Source organism: Meriones unguiculatus, chromosome 12 (assembly GCF_030254825.1).
Source record: "Meriones unguiculatus strain TT.TT164.6M chromosome 12, Bangor_MerUng_6.1, whole genome shotgun sequence".
Classification (NCBI taxonomy): Eukaryota; Metazoa; Chordata; class Mammalia; order Rodentia; family Muridae; genus Meriones; species Meriones unguiculatus.
The window spans coordinates 85,966,068-85,990,341 of NC_083360.1; the positions used below are offsets into that span (position 1 = coordinate 85,966,068).

General features: G+C 55.1%; 1 protein-coding gene across 12 annotated transcripts in view; it reads left to right on the forward strand.

The window, feature by feature from the left end:
• The window catches only part of Lrp8 (LDL receptor related protein 8), a 72,089-nt gene that overhangs the window by 21,059 nt on the left and 26,756 nt on the right, over positions 1-24,274 (forward strand). For 4 of the 12 annotated variants that reach the window (XM_060366091.1, XM_021661221.2, XM_060366092.1 and 1 more), the window contains exons 3-5: positions 9,253-9,375; positions 17,248-17,376; positions 21,526-21,651. In XM_060366091.1, coding sequence (XP_060222074.1) covers positions 9,253-9,375; positions 17,248-17,376; positions 21,526-21,651 — 378 coding nt within the window. Of the gene's footprint in view, positions 1-9,252; positions 9,376-17,247; positions 17,377-20,123; positions 20,505-21,525; positions 21,652-22,396; positions 22,520-24,274 lie in introns of all 12 variants that reach the window. The other 8 variants (XM_021661159.2, XM_021661167.2, XM_060366089.1 and 5 more) reach the window with 4 other exon arrangements.

Genomic DNA, 24,274 nt, shown 5'->3' on the forward strand with positions numbered 1-24,274 from the left:
AGGGATCGAGGAAGAAGGGCCAGAGGAGCTACCCATGTCAGGGTTTCTGGTGAGAAGGCTCTGGTTGATGGACTGTTGAGTGATTGGGGGAAGCAGGTGACCAGGAATTAGGGTAATAGGTTCCTGAGCCCCTGAATAACCCCTTGACGGTCTTCTGAGGAAGGGAGAGTCAGCAGGATAGGGAAAGATGTCTTCCTGGTCAGGAGGGGCCTTGATTTCTACCTGCCTCCCAGTATCTTGAGCCAAAGCGGCCTACAGAGTGAGGAAGACCTGGGCACCTAGCCATACTTCCTCCTGCCTGCCTTGATGTGGCCTGGGGTGGGCAGCACTGCACCTAAAAGTTAAGGAGCTTGGAGCTCACCTCTCCAGTCCATCACACCACTGACAGGACACCAAGGCACAGAGTAGGCAACGGCCCCAGAGCACAGCCAGGATTCCACAGGCTGGGGGCCGGAGATAGCCCCAGGTTAACCCTGTCCTCAATAGAACATTAACCAGTAGGGGCCAGCAAGATGATTCAGTCCGTAAGGGTGCTTGGCCATCAAGCCTGACGACCTGAGTTCAAGCCCCAGGAGCCGTGTGGTACAGGGAGAGAACTGACTCTTACAGGTTGTCCTCAGACCTCCATGCACGCCTGTGTATGTGGCACAAACACACATGAACAGGAACACACATGCCGGTAGCCCCACCACCACCACCACCACGGAGCCCAACAACTTCACAGAGCCATGCCTTAAACTGGGCACAGAGATGAGCAGACACCCCTTCCATGGCTGGTATGGTCTGGAGTGCCAGACTCCCAGCTCCTGCCTGCCTCACACATGCTAGCAAGGAGCGAGGGCACAGGACAGAGGTTATTTGTGCTCCAGAGAGGCAGCAGGCCCAGCACCAAGAAGTGGACTTCTCAGGAGTTACTGTCGCATGGCCCCTGGGCTGACGGGAATGCTTCACCTAGGGGCACCCCCTGGGGTTGACCTCTGTGGGAAGAGGCTAGTCACTCCATCTCTTACTCCTTTGAACCTGGGGGGGGGGAGGGTGAGCTTCTGTAGCCTGGCTTCCTTGGGCACTGGTTGCCAAGTTCTGGTCTGGGAACTCTGGGCCTTCCGCTGGCAGTTGGTGGATCCCTAAGCCTAAAGGAGTCCCTCAGCATAGCCGCAGAGCGGGCCTGGAATGCAGTCTAGCGCCTTCTAAATGGTAGCTGCCCCTCCTCCCGTCAGGAGACCTGTGGCAGAAAGAACAGGTTCCCAAATTCAAGGGACCTTGGCAGGCCTCGAGGGGTGTGTGTGTGTGTGTAAAGATGCAGCCAGGGAGAACCTTCCTGCTCTCTGGAAGCTTCTACTCTGAGGATACCCTGAGTTTTCTTTCAGCTGTTTCCCTGGGACACACAATCCTACAACCAAGTGGACAGCCCGTAGTCCAGGATGGGGCTGGTTGATCCTTAGGTGGTGGTGTTCCCGAGGGGCCTCCAGGCAGCGTGCACCCATTGGGTTTGGGTGGTTGGCAGGCACCAGCCCAAGACACCTGCTGATCCCATGCTATCCGCCTCCCCCCCCCCCACCCGCCCCCAGCTGTCGCTGGCTCATACTGCCTGCTTCTACAAATCACTGGGACAGGAAGATGCCTTTGTGAGCTGCTCATCTTTCCTGTGGCCCTGGGAGTCCTGCATACCCCAGTGAGAGCTTGGACCTCCCTTGGTGACAGCCAGAGCAGGGTCGGAGAGTGTCCGACAGCGTCCGACAGCAACTGGGATGGGCTGGATCTGGGAGGAGGGGTGGTTGTGGGAAGCCCCGAGTGACCCTTTTGTCACAACCCTTGCGTGTCTTGAAGCCACTGGTCCAGAACATCAGCTGGAGAGAGTCCCTTGAAGGTTGCTTCAGATGAGGAAATGAAGTCACCTAGCCGGTTAGGCATGTGGCGCTGGAGATGCTCTCTGAGGGGTTCCTAAGCTCGAGGACACCGAGGAAGAACCTGGGTCAGGGAGGGAGACGTGGGCTCATATCTTGGCTCAGACCCCACAGGCTCTCCTTCTGGGACTCTGTCCTGTCATCTGGTAGTGGTGCTTTCCCCTAAGGTCCCAGCTGAGGATGGCTGGGAGATAGTAGTACTGGGTGCTTCCAGACTAACACTTATGATGCCTGCTGTGGCTACGGCCAAGAGGTGACCCTGACATTCCAGGCCCAGCTCCACCACCCAGTGTCCCCAGCATGTGTCTCCTGCATGACCACTCCCTGGCCTCCTGCCCCCCCCTCGTTTTGTTTGGGGGACATTTTGGCGCCTGATGCGAACTGTAGTGAACTCAGCAGGCGAGGAGGCAACTGGGAAAACTTGAGGGAAGCCATTACCAACTTCATAGCAGAGAGGGCTTGTGGCCTTGAGCGGAGCTCTGCACTTCGCTTGGCTCCATAGCAACTGTGGAGTCTTCCTCATTCTCCGCAGGTGGAAAAGGACTCAGATGGCGTGAATGGCACCTGCTAAGTACTGGAGCCAGGTGGCCAGCACAGAGCCAAGGCTCAGGCCACCCTTGATGCCAGGACTGTAGGAACAGCCTGCTGCCCATCTACCACCCAGGACCTGGGTGTGCGGATTGTAAGAGTGTGGCTGCCTGGACCCAGGAAAACAGTTGCTTGTGGGGACACAGTTGGTGCCATCCGCTGTCTCCTGGCCTCACTGACTGGCAGTGACTATCTGAGAGACAGAGTCGTAAGGGCTCAGGGCGTGTGGCACTAGAACTAAGAATCCTTAGAAAGTTAGCGCCTGAGACTCGGGGAACCTGCTTTAAATGTCAGGCCCACCGGGTCTTTAAACTCAGGACTTGTGGGAGCATCATCTACCTGGGGATGGGGGAAGGATTTGAACTCAGAGCTGTTGGACCAAAGTTGCTCTCAGGGGGTTCCAAGTCCCAGAGTTTCCTGAAGGTTCCTGCAGGGCTGTTGAGGGGAAACAGCTATGGGGGTTCCCTACTCCTTGCCCTGTTTCCACAGCACAGCTCCATTTTTATCTATTTTCTGTGTTGGAGTTTTGCTTGGGAAAAGGTTCCTCTGCTTAAGTGTGAAGAAACGTTTGCCAGGCATTGCACCAAGCGGCAGCTCCATGCCAGGACCCGCCATGGGGGGGGCGGGGGGGCTCTATCAGTGGGTGGACAGGCCTGCAGCTAGGGCCTCTCGGAGGGGGGTGCAGGCTGCTCCAGGCCACTGTCTCCTCCCCCTCTCACTCCTGCTGTGTTGTTGCCGCAGCCAGAGAACACTCTTAGTCTGTCGTCCTGTTGACTGGGGTGACAGTTTAATAGCAGCTTCCTGGGCTGTCATTTAAATCTGCCTGCCAGGTTAGTAGGCCAGGGGCGGGCTGGCACGCCCCCCTGCCCCCACCCCGGAACTTCATTCTGCTGGCAGCAGTCGTCTTGACAACCCCAGGGCCTGGCGAGCTCTGCAGAAGGGTAGCTGTGTGGGGAGCAGCCCTTTCATCTCCCCGAACAGGGTACAAGTGGCCCAGCTGCCATAGGGCTGGCTGTAGGCAAAGCCAGGCCCCCTGGTGCAGGCCTAGGTCTGATGGAGGAAGTGGAAGCAGCCAGAGTGAGTCCCTCTGGGTAGGTTCTGAGGTGGGAGCTTTACGGTCCTGGGCAGGGACCCGCCTCAGGTCCCTCAGTTGCAGTGTTGAGCTGCCCTAGGGAAGATGCTCAACCCTTATTCAGAAGGGCTAACGGGACAGACATCGGAAGTGGGAGAAAACAGGGAACAGGACAGGAGCCTACCACAGAGGGCCTCTGAAAGAATCTGCCCAGCAGGGTATCGAAGCAGATACTGAGACTCATAGCCAAAGTTTGGGTGGAGTGCAGGGAATCTTATGGAAGAAGGGGGAGATAGAAAGACCTGGAGAGGACAGGAGCTCCACAAGGAGACCAACAGAGCCAAAAAATCTGGGCCCAAGGGGTCTTTGCAGAGACCAATATTCCAACCAGGGACCATGCATGGAGAAGACCTAGAACCCCTGCTCAGATGTAGTCCATGGGCAGCTCAGTCTCCACCTTTCTTGTTGGTCTCTTGCTCTGCTTCTCTCTAGAGCTCAGGAGACCAATGGGGAGACAGTCTGCGTCCCTGACTTCTCCTTCCTCCCTGTCCCAGGTGGGTGGCCTCAGTCCCTCAGACAGCCTATGTTCTGATGGCTTCTGTTTCCCCGGTGCTGACTGCCCTTTGAACACCTGTAACTCGTGGCCTAGTAGGACAGGCTCACTGTGAGATGCCTGGGTACCATTCTCTGCCGGCTGTCTGTAGCCAGGCTTTTCCCCCCTTGAGAGCCTCATCTTCTCATAGTATGGAGAGCTTGTAGTGTTTCCCGGGTGTGGTCACTGGACTTCCTCTTCTTAGGAAATTAATAGGCATGGCATCTAAAAGGGGGAATCTTCGCTAAGCCATCAGGTATCTGCTGCAGGCGTGGAGGGGTGGTAAGCTGGTGGGCATCATGATTCTCCAAGGGTATATCCCAGAGATCTGGGTAGATGGCCACCCATGCCCTCTGCCTGTATCCAGACTCTCTCTTCCTTTGCTAGGAGCCACTGGTCCATGTTGTACAGCCTTTCCAAATGCCAAAGCAAACAGAGCCATGGGTCTTACTGGCTGCTGAATAAGCAGTTCCGTGCTCAGCCAGACACTGAGTGGGTCCCTGGGTAACAGCCTCCGAGGGGCAGTTTGATGCCAGGCAGAGCAATATGGCTGCTAGCCTGGCAGAGCCCTCAAGCACCATGATACTTGCTGCCTCCCCAGTCCCTTACAGACTCTGCTGGTTCCTCCAGGCCAGGTCTGCTAACTTTTCCCAGAATGCCCCTTCCCTTCATTCCCCAACCCTAGCCTCACAATAGGCACCCCCTTCTTTGGGGTACAGTCTTCCCCCAGTGGCATTTCTCAGGCTTCTGGGCCACACAGTGGACCCAGATACCTGAGTTGAATTGCGGCCTCCCACAGGTGCATGCTGTGACCTTGACTTGTCACTCATCTGGCGTGGTGGGACATTCTCTTGGCCATGAGAAGCAGCTGGCAGCTGGATTCTTTGCAGCCACGCCTCTGCGCAGGAGTGGGGGGCGCCCAGAGCCTGAGGACAGGCATTGTTTGGGGAAGGATGCCCCTGGGGGTGGTAAGTGGGAGTGATGAGTGATCCTCATAATTTGCAGGATCGCACAGGGGCTGAGAGCTGCTGAAGGGCCTGCCAGCACCACACCTCTATCTCTTGAGGCGGAGCACCACCCAGGCGTGCTGACCCACAGCCCTGCATCACACACCCTTTAGCCGGGGCCAAGGTTGCAACTTTACACTCCTCACTCACAAATCCCTAGCACCATCCTTATCCCATTTGTTCCTCGTAGAGCTGCGTTTTGTGGGGCTCAGAGAAGCTGCAGATCTTGAATAAAGTCACACAGCCAGAAGTGGCGGGAGGGTCCCTTTGACCACAAACTGTCTGATGCTATCCTTGGCTCGTGTTCTTATGATAAACAGCGGTAGCTCCCACTTCCTTTGTCCTGGATTTCCCACTGTCCTCTGCTCTTCCCTGGGGGTAGGCCCCTCCTCACAACCCCCGAGGAATCCCAAGTCCTTTGTGGCAGTCCATCTGTTGCCATGGCACCAGATTATGATGTCGCAGACCCTGGATGACTATGTATTGCTCCTGCAGCGTGGAGTACAGGGACTCACAGAGGTGGGCATTGTCCAAGGGGCAGACTGGCACAGAGGGACATAAATCCCTGGAAACAGGGAACCACAGCCTGGAGCCCAGCTGGGGAATTGCCCTGGGAACCAAAGCCAAGGCCAGGGCAGTAGGGTCTGGCATGGCCTGCCATGACAGCCTTGACCGACTGCTTGGCCTCTTCCTGTGGCAGGCTGAGCTAGCCTGGTTGCGCTGGAGGGACCCGATGCCGCCGAGCTTATTCACCGAGCTCTTTTGCCTTTTGTCCTGTGGCAGTGATATGCAGGAAAGCCACATCCCCACTAGCTTGAGACACAAGGGACTTGTGTCACCCTTGGTCACCTAGCGAAGACTTGGTCATGTCAGAGTTCACCTTCAGCTCAGTGCCAGATGCTTCTGTGCAATTACAGAGGCCCGCCCTGTGGAGGCCTTCAAAGGTGACTCTGTGTAGTCACAAGCCTGAAAGTGATTGCACCACCTCAGTTTCCCGGGGTAGGACACTACCCAAGCATGGCTCATCATGGGCCAGGCTTCTGGGCCACACTTCTGGGCACACGGTAAGAATATACCTGTGTGCGGGCGCCTCTGCGTTTGGTTGTTGCCTTGAAGCAAGGTCCCTGAGGTCTGAGGGGCTTCTGTCTCAGAAGCCTTTGCTCTTCGCCTGCCAACCCTGATGGCTGCAGGCCTCGTGGCCGCTGCTACGTAGACCCCTGAAGTCTTTTTCCTGACACAGACTCAGTTCTTTGTGCCTCAGTTTCCTCTGTAAAGAAGGTTAATAGCACCTACCAGGATAGCTGTGAGGGCTTCCTAGGATTTAGGGCCAAAGGTACAAGTCCAGATCTGGGTGAAAACCGGCCCACATGCTGAAATAGTTTATTCTGCAATCTGCTGTGAGCTAGCCGTCCCTGAAGCTGCCATTTCTGGCATTTGGCTGCTATGGCTTCCATGCCCAGCACCTGCCATCACCTGGCTTATAGGGAAAGCGCAAGCTCTCGTCTGCACTCCCAGAATGTCCCAGAAGAAAGGGTCCCGGGATGGTATCTGGCTGTCTTGTGCCCAGTGACAGAATCCCAGCATCACCTTATGGAGTCTGTCTTCCTCCTTGGCAGGCCTGCCCCTTGTTAGAGCTCCTTGGACAGAAGCTTAGTGGATAGGGAGGCTCTCACAGGCTCCTCCACTTATTTGGGGGGGCTTTCCTGCCACATGGGCCACTCACTGTTTGAGGATTGCACCGGGGAAATCTGCTGATTTGACAGGTTCGGATCTGTCTCCACTTGCATGTGACCTTGGATATATAACTTAACAGCTCTGCCTAGAACTCTGCCTATGTCAAATGAGGAAATATCAGGCCGTTAGTCCCTGGGTTTCCCAAGTAAAACATCCAGCAAAGACATAGAGAGCTAGAAAAACAAAACGGAGGCAACTATCTTAGGAAGACATGAAGAAGGCTTCTCAGAACAGAGATGCCCTGATGGATGCCACGGAAAAGCAAAGCAGACATGGGGTGGAGTCAAAGAAGCCACTCAGTTTTTTCCAGAACCCTGCTAGGCAGCTGGAGGACCACAAGAAGGGAAAACGGAAAACAAAACAAAAAATCTTTGGGTCATGGAATGTGCTTACCAAGGGGAAGGAGCCCTACCCTGGAGGTGTAAAAGCAGAGAGGCCAGGCATGGGCTTGGTGTCCTTCCTGGGGTTCGCCCTGAGTTGGGTCTTGTGTGGGATCTGACACGGTCCCTGTTGTGGGAGGACAGGAGACGGGCAAGCCATGCCAGACCAGAGGCTCAGTGATGACCAGCCTGTTGCTGGTCTTTGAAGACAAACTCGTGCTGAAACACAGTCCTGTGCAGACATCTACTTTCTGTCAGGGCCGTGTCCACAAGAGCAAAACTGGGGAGCAGCGCACAGCCTATGCGGCCGAAAGCCCCAATACCTACCGTCTGCACCAAGTTTGCCAGGCTGTGGAGGACCATTTAGAGGATTATGGCAACTAAGGGTAGGCCCCTGGCAGAGGCTGGAGGTGATGGGGAGGCTTCCCAGAGAAAGTGACGTCCAAGCTTCTAATGTAATAGCCGTGTCTAAAGGGAGGCTTTCCAGATGACAGACACCCTTGGCGGAGTATGATGGCATTAGTAGTAGCTAGGGACCAACAGCAGTCAGTGTGGGGTCAAGCGGAAAGTCGGAGACAGAAGGAAGAGGAAGAGCTTTCAGCCCCTAGAGAGGGACAGTGTCCAGATGGCCCTAACATCACGTCTAGTCCCAGGGTCATTCAGGGAGAGGACTTCCTAGACCTGGGCTGTCTAACGACCCTCTAAGGCTAGGAAGACACTCTCTCTGCCAGTTCTGGGCCTCTTGATCTGTGACTACCTATCATGTTCAAAAGATTGTGTCTTCCCTAATCCCCTTCCCTCCCCCTACAAAGAAACCAAAGGCCTTGATAGGAAAGTGTCCTACTTGAGAGTACACAGCAAAGCAGAACAGCCAAGGTGAAAATCCAGGCCTGCTAGCTCCCTGCAGAGTGCTCCCCCATTCCAGCCCCCACTCCTGGACCCTCAGACCAAGCCCAGGCAGGGCTCATGGAAGTGGAATGCAGGTGACTCTTGGAGGCCCTGGAGCGCCCTGAGGGTGCAAGGAGCCAAAGGCCAAGTCCCCAGACCTCTACTCCACACTTGCCAGGGTGAGCAGGCAGCCGAGCTCACCGGCAGGTTCCCCTTTGGGACAGCTGCCTTGTTCTGCCCCTGTCTGAAGATGAGGTCAGTTTGAGGCACGAGCACAACTCAGATATGGGGCAACCTTGGGCCGTGGGCTTCTCCTCCACCCTGACCCTTCAACTCCAGTTTCTCTCAGAACTAGGCATCCAGGGTAGCATAGTTTGGGGCTGGACCTGGTATTCACATTCTTACTCCCTGTCTGCCACGAGCCGTAAGATCTCAGCTTGCGTGGGCATACAACACCCCATTCCTTTCCCTTGTAATTACTGTCCAGGCAAACGGCAGTAGCTGTACCGACTGCAAGCACCTGCCGTGTGCCAGGGCCTGGTGGCATGTCCTCAGACATTAACTTCTTGCTGCTATTCAGCCCTTTGTGCTCTCTCAGTTTACAGTCAAGAAGAGGGAATTGAGAGGCTCGTAATGTCAAGTTCATGCAGATGGCAGGAGGCCTGGTGTCATTCCAAAACCCTGACGCAGAGTTTTAGGACAGGGACCTGTGTGGATGCCTTGACCAGCTCCACAGCTTGGCCACAGCTTCAAGGAAAGAATTCCTCATTTGTTTTGCCACGAAAATCATCATCCGCTTTTAGGGTTCATGGTCTTGAGCTCCCCTGGGCTTTTCCAAGGGGCCTGGTTTTGTGGTGGGATGTGGGCCGAAGAGGCTGAGAGCCGTCCGAAGGAGGAGTTGAGAAGAGAGATGCTGTAGTGGGAAGCGATGGTGCCAGCCTCGCTGGGCTTGCGCTTCCGACTTCTAGCCCCTGTGGGAGGGCTAGGGGTGCACTTTTTAGGCTCAGCACATTACCCGTCTGCTGTCTTAGAAAAGCGGTCAGTCCTCACCAGATCCCTTACGCTCATTCTCGTCCTTTTCCCACAGCCAAGAGGACCTGCGCAGACAGCGACTTTACCTGTGATAATGGCCACTGCATCCCAGAGCGGTGGAAATGTGACGGCGAGGAGGAGTGCCCTGACGGCTCTGACGAATCAAAGGCTGCGTGTTGTGAGTCTTGCCCCTGGACTTCTATTTCCTCAGTCTCACAGGACAGGCTTGGAGGATGCTGGGAGGGGGGAGGAGGGAGGCTCCTGGTAAGCAAATGTCTGTCTAGCTGGTCTCCGTCGCCTTCCCGGCTTTCTTCTCGGCTCCCTTGCAGGTTGGACTCTGTGCCCCCAGCACCAGGAGCTAGAATCAGTCCACAAACCCTGCTCAGACATGGCCGAGTCCCATCTTCCAGGCCCCCTGCTCTCCTTCTTGAGGATCTTAATTGTAATTCCAGTAGCACTGACTGGCAGCTGGTGCGTGTTAATCATTTACACTGTGCTCCACACCTCGCTAAGCTCTTTGTATGCTGGCATTCCCTTTTATCTTCACAGCAGCCTCTAGAGGCAGGTATCCCTCCCCGCTTTCTGAATTGTCAAAAGGGACACGTGGAAACTCAGAGTTGGTGTGATTTGTCCACGGCCATTCGGCCGGGACTTCAAGGGTCCAGCTCTTTCCTCTGTCCTTCGTGGCCGGCTGGATGATGACAGAAGGAGACAGGGGTCGGGTGGCATAGCCTGCACTCCAGGACCACCTTTCCCTCTCCCGGGCTTTGTCTCTCCATGATTCCTCTTCTAGACTCTAATCCTCAAAGCAAACTTAGACCTGGCAGGTCATCCTGTGACATTTGTTAAATTAAAAAGGAGAAGGGGGGGGGGGGGAGGATCCAGCGGTCCAGAGGCAGAGCTGCAGCAGCGTCAGCCGGAGACAAAAGGCTGGGGGGAACACGTGGAGGCCGGTGGCGCTGAAGGGGAGATCCAGAAGCCCCTCTATGGGGCTGACGCTTGCCCCAGAGGTAGAGGCAGGGACAATGGAGGCCAGAGTCCCATCTAAGGCTGCCGCTGATGATAACTGGGTTTCCTTGTCTCCTAGCAACAGAGCTACCAGTTTCCAAGAAAGAGAAAGGGAGAGCAAGAGAGACACCCCCCCCCGCCCCAGACAAAGGGCCCCTCATTTCCTAGGCAGCTGCCAAGCCCTCCCCATTTTTACTGCAGGCCCATCCTTTCCTTGCCACACCAAATACCACTCCATGCTGGCCTGGAGGCCTGGAGGCAGAGGGAAGCCCGGGGCTTTCTCCTGCCCTGCCACACTTGCCTGTGGCTGTCATCCTCACGCCAGCCTGGAGCAAGAGAGGTTGGCAGATCCCCCAAAGAGAAAGAAACTGACGGACTAGGTTTGACCCCTTGGCCGTGGCTGCTCAGCAGAGAAGGGACACAGTCATGTGCCTCCTGGCAAGTTACTGGCTTCTTACTCTTAACAGTCAGCCAGTTCTGCCTTGGCCCTGGGCATAGCTAGGAGCTTTGTGGAGATTATTAGTCCAGGGCTTCTTGCTCCCCCTTTTCTTTAAATCTCTGTTTTTGTGATATCGCTTCCTCCCTTCCCTGTTGGGCCCTGCTTACCTGACCCACTCTCCTGGACTGCCCCCGCCCTTTCTGGCTCATGCTCCATACTCCCAGCCTCTCTCTTGCTACTTGTTTCTTCCATCCTGCCTATTCTCCTGTCTTTCTCCCTCAAAATACTCAGTTCCTTTCTACCCCACGCTTGTTTGCTGGACGCATATACCCAACTTCTGGCTCCCAGGTCCCCTTATATTTAACAGCTGAGCAGCCAGAGGCCCCAAGAACTTCATAGACTTGCCTCACAGACACACAGCCTGTTCGTGGCTTCTTAAATTCTCTGGTATTCACGGGAGCAGCAGCCAAGGCAGCACGCAGGAGTGAGGAGGCCCAACCCTCTGGATTATCCTGGGCTACTCCTGTGAGGTCCTGTCTCCACTGTTCCCCACCCCCAAATATGGGTCCCGATCTTCAATCCCAAAGATTTCTTCATTTTAAATTCCTAAATTCTTAGTATTTCAAGACTCTTTCTGCCCTTTGTCCAGTGGGATGCAAAGCCTGGGCTTCCTGAACCATTGCCTTGGTCAGAGGCAGTGGTCATGAGGTCTTTGACTAGGGAGGGCTGCCTGGAAGAATCAACCAGAGAGGCCCTTGAAGGCCAGGCGGAAATCTGGGGCAGCAGGCTTGTTCACAGCTTCCCAACTGAATGAAAACCCAGCAGCCAACCCGATGTCCATTTAATTGGTGTTGCCATAGCAACCTCCATAGCCTACCAGGTTTCTGGGACTGTGCCAGCCCCAGGATGGAGCCTTCTTCCTCACCCCTAACAGAGGCATGATAGATAGAAGAGCACAGGAGGCTTGAAGTCTGGTTCAGTTGGGTCTGGTCCTTTGCCTTGAAAACTCATATAAGTTGCCTAGTCTTCCTGAGCCTCAGTTTCTCCATTTGTAAGATGGCATAGTGGCACTGGCCTTTTAAGGGATGTGTGACTCCAGTAAGAAAATACAAGTATTGGAGTCAGTGTGATCATGGTTTATTATTGTACTTGGATCTCAAAATCTCTGTCCCCAGCATATGTTGATTTGGCTGTCGGGACACTAGAGTCATACTATTAAAGTGTCATAAGCAGGGGTTGTAAGGAGCAGAGGGACCTGGGAGCAGGTACTCATCAAATGCGGCCAGAGTCACAATGGGGAAGCCCAGAACATTCGACTAATGAAGATATCATCTGGGCTCTAATTATAGCTCCCTTGATTGGAGCCGGCTCTGACCCACCTTCAGGCACCTGTGGGAGGGGCACAGGCAGGAAGAGGAGAGACGATCAGGGGAGCTGAGTTACAGATCTGGATGCTTCTTATTTTTTTTTTTTCCTTCTTCTTCTTCTTCTTTCTTTCTGCAGCCCTTGCTGCTAAGGAAAGGACAGGAGCTCCGAGATCACCATTTTGCCTGATGCGGTGTGGAGGAGCTGATGTAAACTGCTCCTACAAGGGGACAGGGTGCAGGGGTGTGCTTCCTGAGGCAGGGACCCAGCCAAGCAACACTAGCAGTTCCTGCGGCCCAAGTCTCCGGTTCTCTTAGAGTAGACAATCCCCAGCTGGAAGCTGTTGGGCCCTAAAACTCACCCGAGTCTCTACAGGCTAGTGAGTAGCCACCGGGTCCTGTGGACAGACATGTTCCTTTTCTCTTCATTTATTAACGTAGGAGTTGGCAAGAGTGCCTGTGGACTTGGGTTTCTGGAACAAGATTCTTGGGAAATAGCTTAATTAATAAATAGATTCATTAATTAATTAATTATTGATAAGTAGCTTCATTCACTTCAGGGCGATGTGTCAAGCCCCTTCACCCGTGCTGTCTGGCAGTGGGGGCTTTTTCTTCTGCCTCTTAGAAGCTGGGACACTTGAACAGCAAGCCAAGTGTGTCAAGTGTGTCCCCCGGGGAGCATCTACCCTGGAGGGGAAAGGCGGTACCGGGATGGGGACCATATATAATGAGACACAGGAGTTGCTGTGCATTCCCCAGGGGTGGAAGCAGCCCCTCCCACCCCAGTTATTTACATTTTCACTGCACGGGGCAGGATAAGGGCAACTGTTTTCCTGAGCTCCAAGTGTGTTCCAGGCTTTTGAGTATAGGGGTTTGCACACTGCCTCACGAAAGCCACTGACCAGCTGTAGGTAATCACTCGACCCCGTTTGCAGCAGAGGAGACCCAGGAAGCACGGAAGTTAAGTGTCTTGCCTCAGGACCGTAGGAAATGAGATGTCCTAGGTCCACCGGCTCTAAAACCCAGGCTCCTTCGCCTAGAGCAACTTACCGGCAGGTCTTGCTTCAAGGATCCTGGCAGTAGACATCACGCTGCCTGGCCTACCCGAGCAGAGGCTAGGCAGGCATCTCATTGACGTCTCTAGCCGCTCTGGGGAAGCAGCAGGGTCTCCTTGTGTGCAGGGTAGACGTGGAAGGGGAATCCAGCTCTGCTCCCTCCATAAGACTCTAGGCGAGCAACTCCCACTCTCCAGGCTTTGCCTTCTGCCTTCTGGAAGCTCCCCATCAGCACTTCCCGAAGCTGGGCAGTGGAGAGGGCTGGCCTGGAGCCTGGGGGGAAGGGCCATATCACAGGAGGGGTGCAGGCAATGAGGTGGCAGGAGAGACAGGCATTTGACCCACCTGCTCCTCTCTGGGCCCTAGAATAGCACTCCAAGAGACGCTTGTCAGCTTGACCTCCTTGGCCTCTTTTGTCCTGGCATTCCAAGAGTCTTGACTCTTTCGGGGTGAAGGCACTGGTAGCAGGCACTGCTGGGTCCTTGAGAGCCTGTAATTAGAACTGTCTATTTAGGGACGCAGCAAATGCCTTATTAATTATAAAGAAAGGAAGCAGACAGATTGTTTAATCATTGTCCTTGTTGAAAGGTTATGCCGTTAACTGTATAAATATTCATTGAAAGTTCAGCCGGCTGCCTGCCGCACTGGGGGCTGCAGAGCCAAGCCTCTGGAGGTGGAGCATCTGGCCGAAGGCTGTTTTAGTCACCTCGGCTTTGGGGAAGAGAGTTTGGGGCTAGTCTCAGTTATGCATGGTCTGATGAAAAGATGGGGCTTTGTTTGTTTGTTTTTGTTTTGTTGTTTGAAACAGGGTTTCTTGGCAGTCCTGGACTCTCCTTATAGAGCAGGCTGTAGACCTCGAACTCACAGAGATCCACCTGCCTCAGCCTCCCGAGTGCTGGGATTACAGGCATGCGCCGCTGGGCCCTGCTAAGACAGGGCTTTTGTGAGGAACCTAGACTCTGTCTTTCATGGGCTGGGCATGTTTGGGTGAGTTTCCTGATGTCTCTGAACCTTAGAACTGCTGCTCTGCTCAGTCTAGGAAACACAGCTGCCATGGTCCCTTTGAGAATGGTAACCCTGGGGCCTGTACTCATAGCCTTCTTGCCCGTCAGGGATCAGGGTGAGGGTGATGACATTTGGTTCTTTGCTGGTTCTGGATATTAAAACAAAATGCCACAGACTGGACTGGGTAGGTTGTAAATCACAGAAATCTGCTGCGTATAGTTCTAGTAGCTACACAGGATGTTAACAAACTGATGTCTGGCGAGGGTCCCTCCCTCAGAGATGCTGCAGTCTCACTTCATAACAGAGGGCTGTGGAGTCCACCTGGAGCACTCATGTCATTCTGATATTATAGATAACCTTAAGTGTGCGTGTTCGTGAATGTGGCACTGTATTCCATAAGGGCGTTCTCATACAAGGATGTGCCATGTTAAGCATAACCCTCCTCTTCCTCCTCCCCTGCCCTCCTAACCCCTTTGTTCCCGTAGATGCCTTTGCTTCTATTTTAATGTCATATAATACACACTTGATTTTCCATATCCATATAAAATTAGAACCACAAAGGAGAGAAGACATGCAGTATTTGTCTCTCTGGGGCTAGCTTAATGGCTTGATAGGCTTACCTCCGATTGCGTTTCTTTTCCTGTGAATGACGTGACTCCGCTCTTTATGGCCGCACGATGCATCCCACTGTGCGTATACCCCGCCCCTTCTCTTTGTCCACCCTGCAGCTCCTTTTATAAGAGGGCACTAACCCCATCGGTGAGGGTGTTGCTCTCGTGACTTACTTGCCTCCTGAAGGTAAAGCAGAAAGGGACAAGTGTTCCTCCCTGAGCCTCCTGACCCACTTAGGTGCCTGTAACCATGATCGTTTTGACTCCCCGTGAGTTTCCCAAGTGTGGGTTAGTGGCTCAGCCATGACCTTCTCCCACCCCATTGCTTTCTCGGGGTCTTGTAGACATTTGAACATTCGTATCGCTTTTAGGGCGCCCCGGCATTGCAAAGAGATGAGGTGTGCCGTATCTTTTCAATATGCAGATTGTTAACCCAGGGCTTCTCCCACAGAGGTGCTTGAGTTGAAAGCAGTTACTAAAATGCAGGTTCCAAGGCCTGGAGCAGTGGCTCGGAAGTTAAGAGTGCTGTCTGCTTTTCCAGAGGGCCTGCTTTCGGGTTCCAGCATCTACCCTGCCCACGTGCAGCAGACACACATTCATTCAGTGGAAGAAAAATATAAAACTTTTTTTAAAATGCAGATTTCTTGGTCTTGGACATCTAGACTCAGTCGACATGACCTGGGGTCTGGGGACTTGAGCTTCTAACAACTGTCTTAGCCCCAGGCCTCTTGGTTAGAGTGCTTTCTGGGAGTCAGCTGGTGAGCTGTAGCGGATTTGTGTCTGAAGTGCCAAGAAGCGTCACTATTCTGCAGTGGTGGTGACAGAAATGCTATCTCCATACACCCACCTTCTTCCCTCCCATCCCCCACAGGAGAGCGTAAAGGGGCCTTTTCCCTCTTTTTTTAAAACATGGTCTCTCTGTGTAGCCCTGGCTGTCCTAGAACTCACTCTGTAGACCAGGTTGGCCTTGAACTCAGAGATTCACCTGCCTCTGCCTCCCGAGGGCTGGGATCAAAGGCGTGCGTCACCATCTTCCAGCAAAAGCGGCCATTTTTTGGCATCAGTGCTTTCCAGAGCTCTGCCTGGACGTTGCTCCATATGGAGTGAGCTCTCTGGATGCTCTGACCCCAGTGGACAGGCGCAGTGGATTGAAGGTACCCCCCTCACTGCAAGAGGGGGCGTTGGCTGGGAACCTGGATTTAGACACCTGCCTCTGCCCACCACCCCAGCCAACTCTTCTGTGCCTTTTCTTGCCTCAAGGCCACTTCTATTCATCTCTTGTGGCCTCTCGTTCTAGCCATAGAAATAAAAGGAGAGGAAGCAGGTCAGAGATCCGAGTGAGACAGGAATCACTCCTCTTCTGGGGCTGCGGAACTTTGCCCCATCTCTGCTACCAGACAAAGCTGCCAAATCCTCGTGTCATTTTTTTCTCTGTCGTGTGTGTACGTGACAGGAACCTGGGGCTTCCCATCATGCCTGGTGCCCAGCAGTGCCCAGTATTAGCCACCGAGTGGGTAGACGGGACTCAGAGTCTCATCCATTATGTGTGGGTGATAATAATGGGGAACACGTGGTAAGCCGAGGCTGAATGTTCTCCTAAACGTTTTACAGACACTAATCTGGTCATCAAAGCAGCAGGTCATAGTGTCACCTACGCCTTGTTGACACAAAGAGACGTATTTTAGGCCAAGGTCACGTGGCCAGTGAACGCCTGAGCCGTGATTCAAACCCAGACAGCCTCTTTCAGAGCCCACGTCCTCACTTTCCATGCTGGAGGCCAAGGCTTAATCCTCACCCTGCTGGGTTATTCTAAAGATTAAATGGAAATGTCCAGCACCGTGCCCGCGTCAGAGACCTGAGGCTTGGGGCTCCTGCACTTGGTGGAAGGCAGCGGGGAGCCGACAGGAGAGGTCGAAGATGCATCTGCCTCGGCTGTCACGTGGAGCAGGGGACGCTGGGAGGAAGAGCTTCCCCTGGTCCTGAACAGGGTTCTCACTCTTCCAAATGGAGAATCAAGCCCCGGGCTGTGGGCCCCTGACTGAGTCAGCCTCTGATTGCAGTAATTATAGCTGCGCGGTCCCGCTGGGCCCTGCGAGTGCAGGCTGCTCTCAGCGGCGGGCTCGACACCATCTTTGCAGTGACTTAGATTGTTGCCACGTAAGGTTTGGGTGATCCTTCCAAACCCACGGGGTTCAGAGCACAGAATCTGGAAGGTAAACCGAGCTCCGTTTAGGCCTATCTCAGCCAAAGGCACACAGTTGAAACAGAGCAAGGGTGTGGGAGCTCCATATTGCTAGATCAAAGAGGGGTGATGTGTAGGGGCCTTTGGATCAAGAAAGACTTGTGTGTCTCAGGTTAGGAGACCATGAGAGGGTGTTGGCCGGGACTGTGTGGGGTGTGGTCAGATTTAGGACTTAAGAAAGCCTGAAGAGCAGACTGGCTTCCGATAAAGACATGGAGCAGGGGACCCTTGTGGGTTGCTAGGGACTTATGCCAAGTAGCAGGACTGGCTGTTGCTCTGTCCTGTGTCACCCTTAACTAAGCCATGCACAATGTCTGTCTCTACAGCCACTGAAGAGTGTCCTGCTGAGAAGCTGAGCTGCGGCCCTGCCAGCCACAAGTGCGTGCCTGCCTCATGGCGCTGCGATGGAGAGAAGGACTGTGAGGGAGGAGCAGATGAAGCCGGCTGTCCTACCTGTGAGTCCAGGGCCAAAATCCCCATGACTGCCCAGCTCTCAGGCAGCCTCAGGGCCTCTCCTGGAGAGGGGTCTGTTTCTCTGTGGGACCTGGTAGGTGGGGAGGGAAGAACAATGAGAACGTTAGAAACTGCTGGGCACTTAGGAGACATCCTCTTCTTTCATGCTCACTACCACCTCATGAATAGCCATTACCATCCCCATTTTATGGGTGAGGAAACTGAGGCTCAGACAAGGGAGGAAACGTGCCTGGGGCTGAGGGATGGAACTGAGATTCAAATTCAGCTCTGACACACAACACAACCTTTTACCATGTCTGACATCTGCTCATCCATTCTACAACTCTGCTGATCCCACTGATCTCCAAGCAAGCCCAGGGGGACCCAAACCTGGGCTGTATGAGAGGCGGTGCCAGGACACTGGCGGCACTGGGGACGGGGCATGTGCCGACAGATTCCTAGGGTGTGAAGGACGACTGTTGCTGAAACCTCAGGCTGGGGCGCGTGTCACATGCAGAGCAGCAGCCTCAGCAGGGACAGATGGAAGTGGTCATTGGGACAGTTCCGCATGGCTGAACTTCAAACACAGGATTATGTCCTCCTCAGGGAGCAGGCCAGCAAGGTTTGGGGTGGTGGTGGTGCTTGTGTGTATGTGTGTGTGGGGGGTGACAGTGACCGTAGCCCAGCTCATTTCACTTCTCGGATACCTACTATGTGCCAGGTCTGGAATAAGGTTCTGAAAGGGACGATCAGGTGATCCTTCAACCTTCCTCTGGGGACTACAGACTGGCTGTGCTACCAGGCTGGGCTGAGATACAAGTGGTCCTTCTGGAGGGTGTGTGGCAGGCTCTGGTCCACCGCTGCCTCTCCCAGCTTCCCCCCACCGCATCCTGGTCTCCCCCAGCCATTCCTCCTGTCCAAGAGCAAAGCCATCTCCTCCTCAGGCTTCTGAGATTCAAGCGTGGAGAGTTGATGGGTCTCAAGTAGGAAGTGTATGCTGGGGGTCCTGGCTAGGGTGGCACCGGCTTCCGCAGTGATAGTTTTGTGAGAATTCATCCACCCATGGAAGTTCCGCCTCTCTTCTCAACACCCCCAACCTGGCCACCAAATGATTCTTCCAGTATGAGGCCATCAGCCACTATTGCTGATGGGAGCATCTGACCAGGGCGTGTCGGGACAGGGAGACTTTCTGCTAATTATAGGAACCAAAGGTGAGAGAAAGGCTTAACAGGCTCCCTGTGGGCCAGACAGAGAAAGAACCTTTCTGCCTCCAGTTCTCTGAGACCCCTCCGTTTGTGAAGGCAGGGAGTGGGGTCCCTGGCCTTGGCCGTGGGTTCTGCCAGTCACTGCCAGCGTCAGAACCTTGCTGAGAATGCAGTGTTATGAAGCACCTCCCATCAGGACTCTGAGAAGACAGACTCTTTTCTCCCTGGGCCTGGAAAAGCTGTGTCTAGACAGGCAGGAGGGCGTCAGCAGCAGCACCTTGGGAGCTGTGGCATCAGAGAGCGTGTGCTTTTCTCCCACATCCCAAAAGCCCAGAAGGGGGAAAAAAATGCAGCTGTCAGGGACTTGGTAGAGCTGTCAGAAGAACGCGACACGATCTGCCGACGTTGCCAAACGCCAAAGACATCACTTTATTTTATGTTCCGGTAACGGTGAAAATTGACATCCTGTCACCAGAGAATAGAAACGTGGACTCTGGGCGCCCCCACGTGGAGAGATATGCGGCTGCCACCACCATGTTTGTGGTCTGAGCCACAGCATTCCTGACTAGAGTCTGAAGGACTCGGAGGCGGGGGAGGCAAGGGAGTGGATGCCATGAAAACAGCCAACACTCGAGAACAAAACAGACAAAGGGCAGGACAGCTGAGAGGATGGGTCAGAGTAGGAGGAGATGCCTGGAACCTGGGTTCTGGTTCTCCTGGCACATGTGACCATGAGCGAGGTGCTCTCTCTGGACCAGCAACTGGGCTGGCTAGTCTCTTAAGGCCGTTCCCGTGGACTTCAGAGTAGCCTACCAGAGAAAGGAAGCCCACGCTTGCCCCAGGCAGGGCCCGGACCTGTTCTTTAATTATTTCATCCACACCCTGCAAGGGGGCTCCGTGCCAGTCTTTAGAGCGGTGAAGGACATGGAACCCAGGCATGTGGGAAAGGCACAGAGAAGGCAGGCTGGGGCGGAGGCAGATTTGCTAAGCAGGGAAGCAAGTGTGTGATGGCCGGAGGTGGAATCTGGAGCCGTGCAGGGAAGAACTCTTGAGATCTAGAAGCGATGGAGCAACTTGAGCAAAGCCGTGGGTGGAGGGGAGCGGTGTGCCCCGGGCCTAGCAAATCATCAAGGTGGCCGTAGCGGGGTTATGTTCAGGAGGGAGGTGTGGGGACCATGGGAGGTAGATCCCAGGCTGCAGAATTAATCTCTGCAAGCTATATATACCACTGTGCCACAAGTGAACAAACCCCTGCCCTGTCATCTGGTGCCTGGTTAGAGATGATTTCCTGTCCTTCAGGATGGTAGTGCTCCCGCCAGGACCCCCTCTCAGCCCCACCGCGCTGCTGGCTGCAGGGCAGGAATTCTGTGTGCTTGGTGAAGCCCAGAGACTCAGAAAGGGCAAAGGCGGTCCGAGGTCTCCAGCAGGACCTATTGCAGCCTGTACCCGAGGGTCAGAGCTCCCTGTACCCCTGTAGCAGGAGCAGCGGGCTGGGTCCCGGGGGATGGGAGCCGGCGGGCCGACCGGCTCTCTGTCCTGCGCAGTGTGCGCCCCGCACGAGTTCCAGTGCAGCAACCGCTCCTGCCTGGCCTCTGTGTTCCTGTGCGACGGCGACGACGACTGTGGCGACGGCAGCGACGAGCGCGGCTGCTCGGACCCGGCCTGCCCGCCCCGTGAGTTCCGCTGCGGAGGAGGCGGCGCCTGCATCCCGGAGCGCTGGCTCTGCGACCGCCAGTTCGACTGCGAGGACCGCTCGGACGAAGCGGCCGAGCTGTGCGGGCGAGCGGGCCCGGGGGCCGGCGCCACCCCGGCGGCCTGCGCCCCCGCCACCCAGTTCACCTGCCGCAGCGGCGAGTGCATACACCGGGGCTGGCGCTGCGACGGCGACCGCGACTGCAAGGACAAGTCTGACGAGGCCGACTGCTGTAAGCCCCCTCGCGCCACCCAGCCCCACCCAGGGCCCGCTGAGGCGGCCCTCCTGCCGGGAGACTTAACCTTGGGAGAATGAAGTGATTTGCGGGAGGTCACATGGCTGCTGAGGAGCAGAGCTCAGGTCTGACCCCAGAAGCCAGGCTTCTTCGCTGGTACCTTTGGTTTTCAGTTTTGGTTGGTTGGTTGGTTTTTTTGTTTTTGTTTTCTGCGACGGGGTTTCTCTGTGGATCCTGGACTGTCCTGGCCTCGCTTTGTAGACCAGGCTGGCCTCGAACTCAGAGATCCGCCTACCTCGGCCTCCCCTGAGTGAGTGCTGGGATTATAGGCGAGTGCTGCTGCTCCCGGCTGTCACTGGTACCTTTGTCTCTGCTATGTGGCCGTTCCATCACACCTGTTGGCTGTGCTTTCCTGTTACGGGATGGCTGGCACTGGTTCCTCACCCCAACCCCCACCCAACCCAGAGACCTCTGTCCTAGGAGTGCCTGCATGCCGAGCCTGTCAGATTCTGCTGACTGTCCCTGCTGTGTTGGGTCCCTTCCAGGGCCTTGGCAGATCCCTGCTGCCCTCTCTTCCAGGCACGGCTCCCTGTGCTGTCTTCATGTGTGCGTTTCCCATCTCTCTCTCTCTGCACCTGAGCTTCTGGAAATGGGCCCTCAGTGTCTGGGCTCCCTACCCACACCCAGCACAGTGCCTTGTTCAGGAGAGGTTGACAGGAGTGGACCAGATCACTGAGTCATGAGCACCGGGACTCCTCGGAAAACCTTGTATCTGTGCTGAGGTGGTGGACAGGGAAGCAGGAAACTGGAGTGCTGTGTGACCTTTGGCAAGGCCTTCCCCCTCTCTGAGCTTCAGTCTCCCCATGTGGACACTAGAGATGCTTCGGCTAGGCGTCCTTTGAGGCCTCCTAAGCTCAGTCAGTGGTTCCATTCTTTCCAGGGGTAGATGTGGCGTGAGGCTGTGGGAAAAGCTGTCTTCGCTCCAGGCTGGTCTTGACCTCCTCTTGCCCTCTTTCAGCCGCGCCAGGACCCTGCAGCGAGAAAGAGTTCCGGTGTGGGGACGGGACTTGCGTTCTTGCAGTCAAGCGCTGCGACCAGGAACACGACTGCTTGGATGGGAGCGACGAAACTGGCTGCCTGCAGGGTGCGTGTGGTCAAGGCGAGGGCTGGCGTCCTCTGAGGAGAGGCCCCCCCTGGCGTCCTCTGTGAGGAAAGGCCCCGTGGCCCTCCCAGGCTCGCAGAGAACGGAGCTGGGGGAATTCTTCCCTTCATCTCTGAGATGCCTTTACCCCTTACTTGCCCGTTATCACTGGAATTCCTCCCCATGGGGTTCTGGGGTTCAAGAACCAGACTTTCAGTTAAAGACTTTGTAAAAAAAAAAAAAAAAAGGGGGTGGGGTGGGGGGAGGTCATCACAGGCTATTTCGGGAAATGGAGCTCTGTCCACACCCAAGCTTCCCTGTGGCTTTCCTCGCTAGTAGTTCCCAGACTGGACAGACTGAAGCCTGTCCCCAGAAAGTCCCTGTTACTCTCAGGTGGGCAGTGAAGCAGTGTACCTTATCCAAGGCCCATGAGGAGAAAAATCCCCTTAGAAGATGGCCAGTCCAGACTCTCTCTCTACAGGGCTGCTGCATGGTCTTTCCCAGGACCCCAGTGCCCCCAGAACAGACAAGGACCCCTGTGTGGATAAATGAGGGTGTGTCCTGTGAGAAGAGCGTCTGTAGGCCTGGTTCCACGGTCTGCCTTCATCTCCCCTAAGAGACCTGTTAGGACCAGCCCCTGAACTCTGTTCGTTTTCTGTGAGCCTTGGTTGACCCTACCCGGCCTTGCCCTTCCCGTTCCTGCCCACTGTCTCACAGGCACTGTCCACTCTCTTGTCTGGCCCGACAGAGTCAACCTGTGAGGGTCCCCGCAGATTTCAGTGTAAGAGTGGCGAGTGCGTGGACGGCGGGAAAGTGTGTGATGATCAGAGGGACTGCCGGGACTGGTCGGATGAGCCTCAGAAAGAGTGTGGTATGCTATCTGTCTACACCTAACGGCTGAACTAATGCTCGTACCGTATTCCCTTTCCGCATCCAGCTGAAGGCCCTCGGTGCCTGTTCCGTCCCTCTGGGCCATTTGCCACCGGATCTCTTGTTCTGTTTTGCTGCAAAGCTCCAGGGGTCTTTCCTTTGCAGTCTAGATGCTCAAACATCAGGCTGCTTCTCACTGAATCGGCCTCCTTGTTTTCCTGCTGCATACAAACTGGAGGGTGTGCCCTCTGCAAGCTTCTCTCTTCCTCTCTGTTCCTGCCCTGCTGGTCTAGCCATGACCTTGGTCCTTGAGCTTTCCAGTCCTTGGTGGGACACCTTACAAAGTCAAAGGCTGGGAGAGGCATCGGGGGCCCAGCAGTGCTCGGCCAGGCCTGGATGGGAGTAGAGCACTCCCAGCAGCAGGCACTGTTGCTACTGTAAATCCCGAGAGGCTGGAACGTGTGAGAGAGCTCAGGCTTCCGGTCAGACTAGAGAGAAACAGTATAAACCAGCAAGAGCAGAGGCTCGGAGCGGGAAGGGCAGGGAGAGCCCGGTGTGTGCGCAGAAGACTTTGTGAGCTGTCTGTGCTCTCTCGGGCCAGAACTTCAGAGAATTGGACAAAGGCGCCCCCAGAGAACAGGCCAGGTCGACCCCTCCTTGCTCTCTCTCTCTAGAGGATTGGCCACTGTCTCCCCTCCTGGGAACTCGGAGGAACGTCGTACCCCAGAGCTCCCTAGGCCCAGCCTCTTTGCTCCCCTTCTGAAGATTTCAGTGAAACCAGACTGACTGAAAGGAAGCGTAGCTAAGCAGAGCCCGCTGGGCCTCCCCCTGGGCGTGCAGGAGACGGATTTCCCCACTGACCCCAAGAAGAGATCCAGAAGGGGCTTGTGAAAGGGGGGACAGGGCCAACTGAGCCCCGCTTCCCCCACGACTCTCAGATCTGCAGTTATCCAGGGGCTACTAACCTACCAAACTCTCCATTCTCACCTTCTGCATGACGTGTCAAAGAGAAGCATGGACTCGTTTGTGTCCACCTGTGTTCTTTTTGTCCGGGCTGGTGAGAGGCCAGCGTCCATTTGCACATCTCTGACTTCCTGCACTCGTGCATCTCTGCCTGCATCTCCATGTCTGTGGGGCATGCAGACCTGTCTCTGTCTCTGCACATAATAAGCTAGTGTGTCTACACGTGTGTACGCATGAAGGTGTGTGCATGCAAGTATGTGCTGGGGAAAGTGACGTCAAACACCACTCGGGCCTCTACACCACTCTACCTTCTTCCTTCCTCTCCGGGCCACACAGCATTAGAGCCGGACGGAGGCTCCCTTCAGGCCTTCTGGAGAAGATGGTCAGGGATAGGCTAAGTGGGGTCTCTTAGCTTTTCTCCTCTCTCAGCCCCTGTGGGTTGACCTTGAGGCACTGTGTGCGTTCTTTCACGAGAAGCCACAGTCACCGTGAACTCTTCCTCAGCAGCACCGCCCTACACATAGAGCTGCACTAAGTGTCCAGCAGACAGAACTGTGGGGTTCGATGCTACCTGCGAAAAGGGAGGAAGGAAGTGGGAAGGTGCGTGAGTGAGACAGTGAGTGAATGGGAGAACAAATGAATGGATGGTGCTCTCGGAATAATAAAACCCAAGATAGCCGACAGAGGGTGTGAGTGATGAATGACCTCCCAGTGGTAGCTCCCCCAGCAATGACTCCAGCGCTTCCACGGCTCAAACACCTCCAGAAGTCTGGGGCCTCCCAGGGACGGGCCT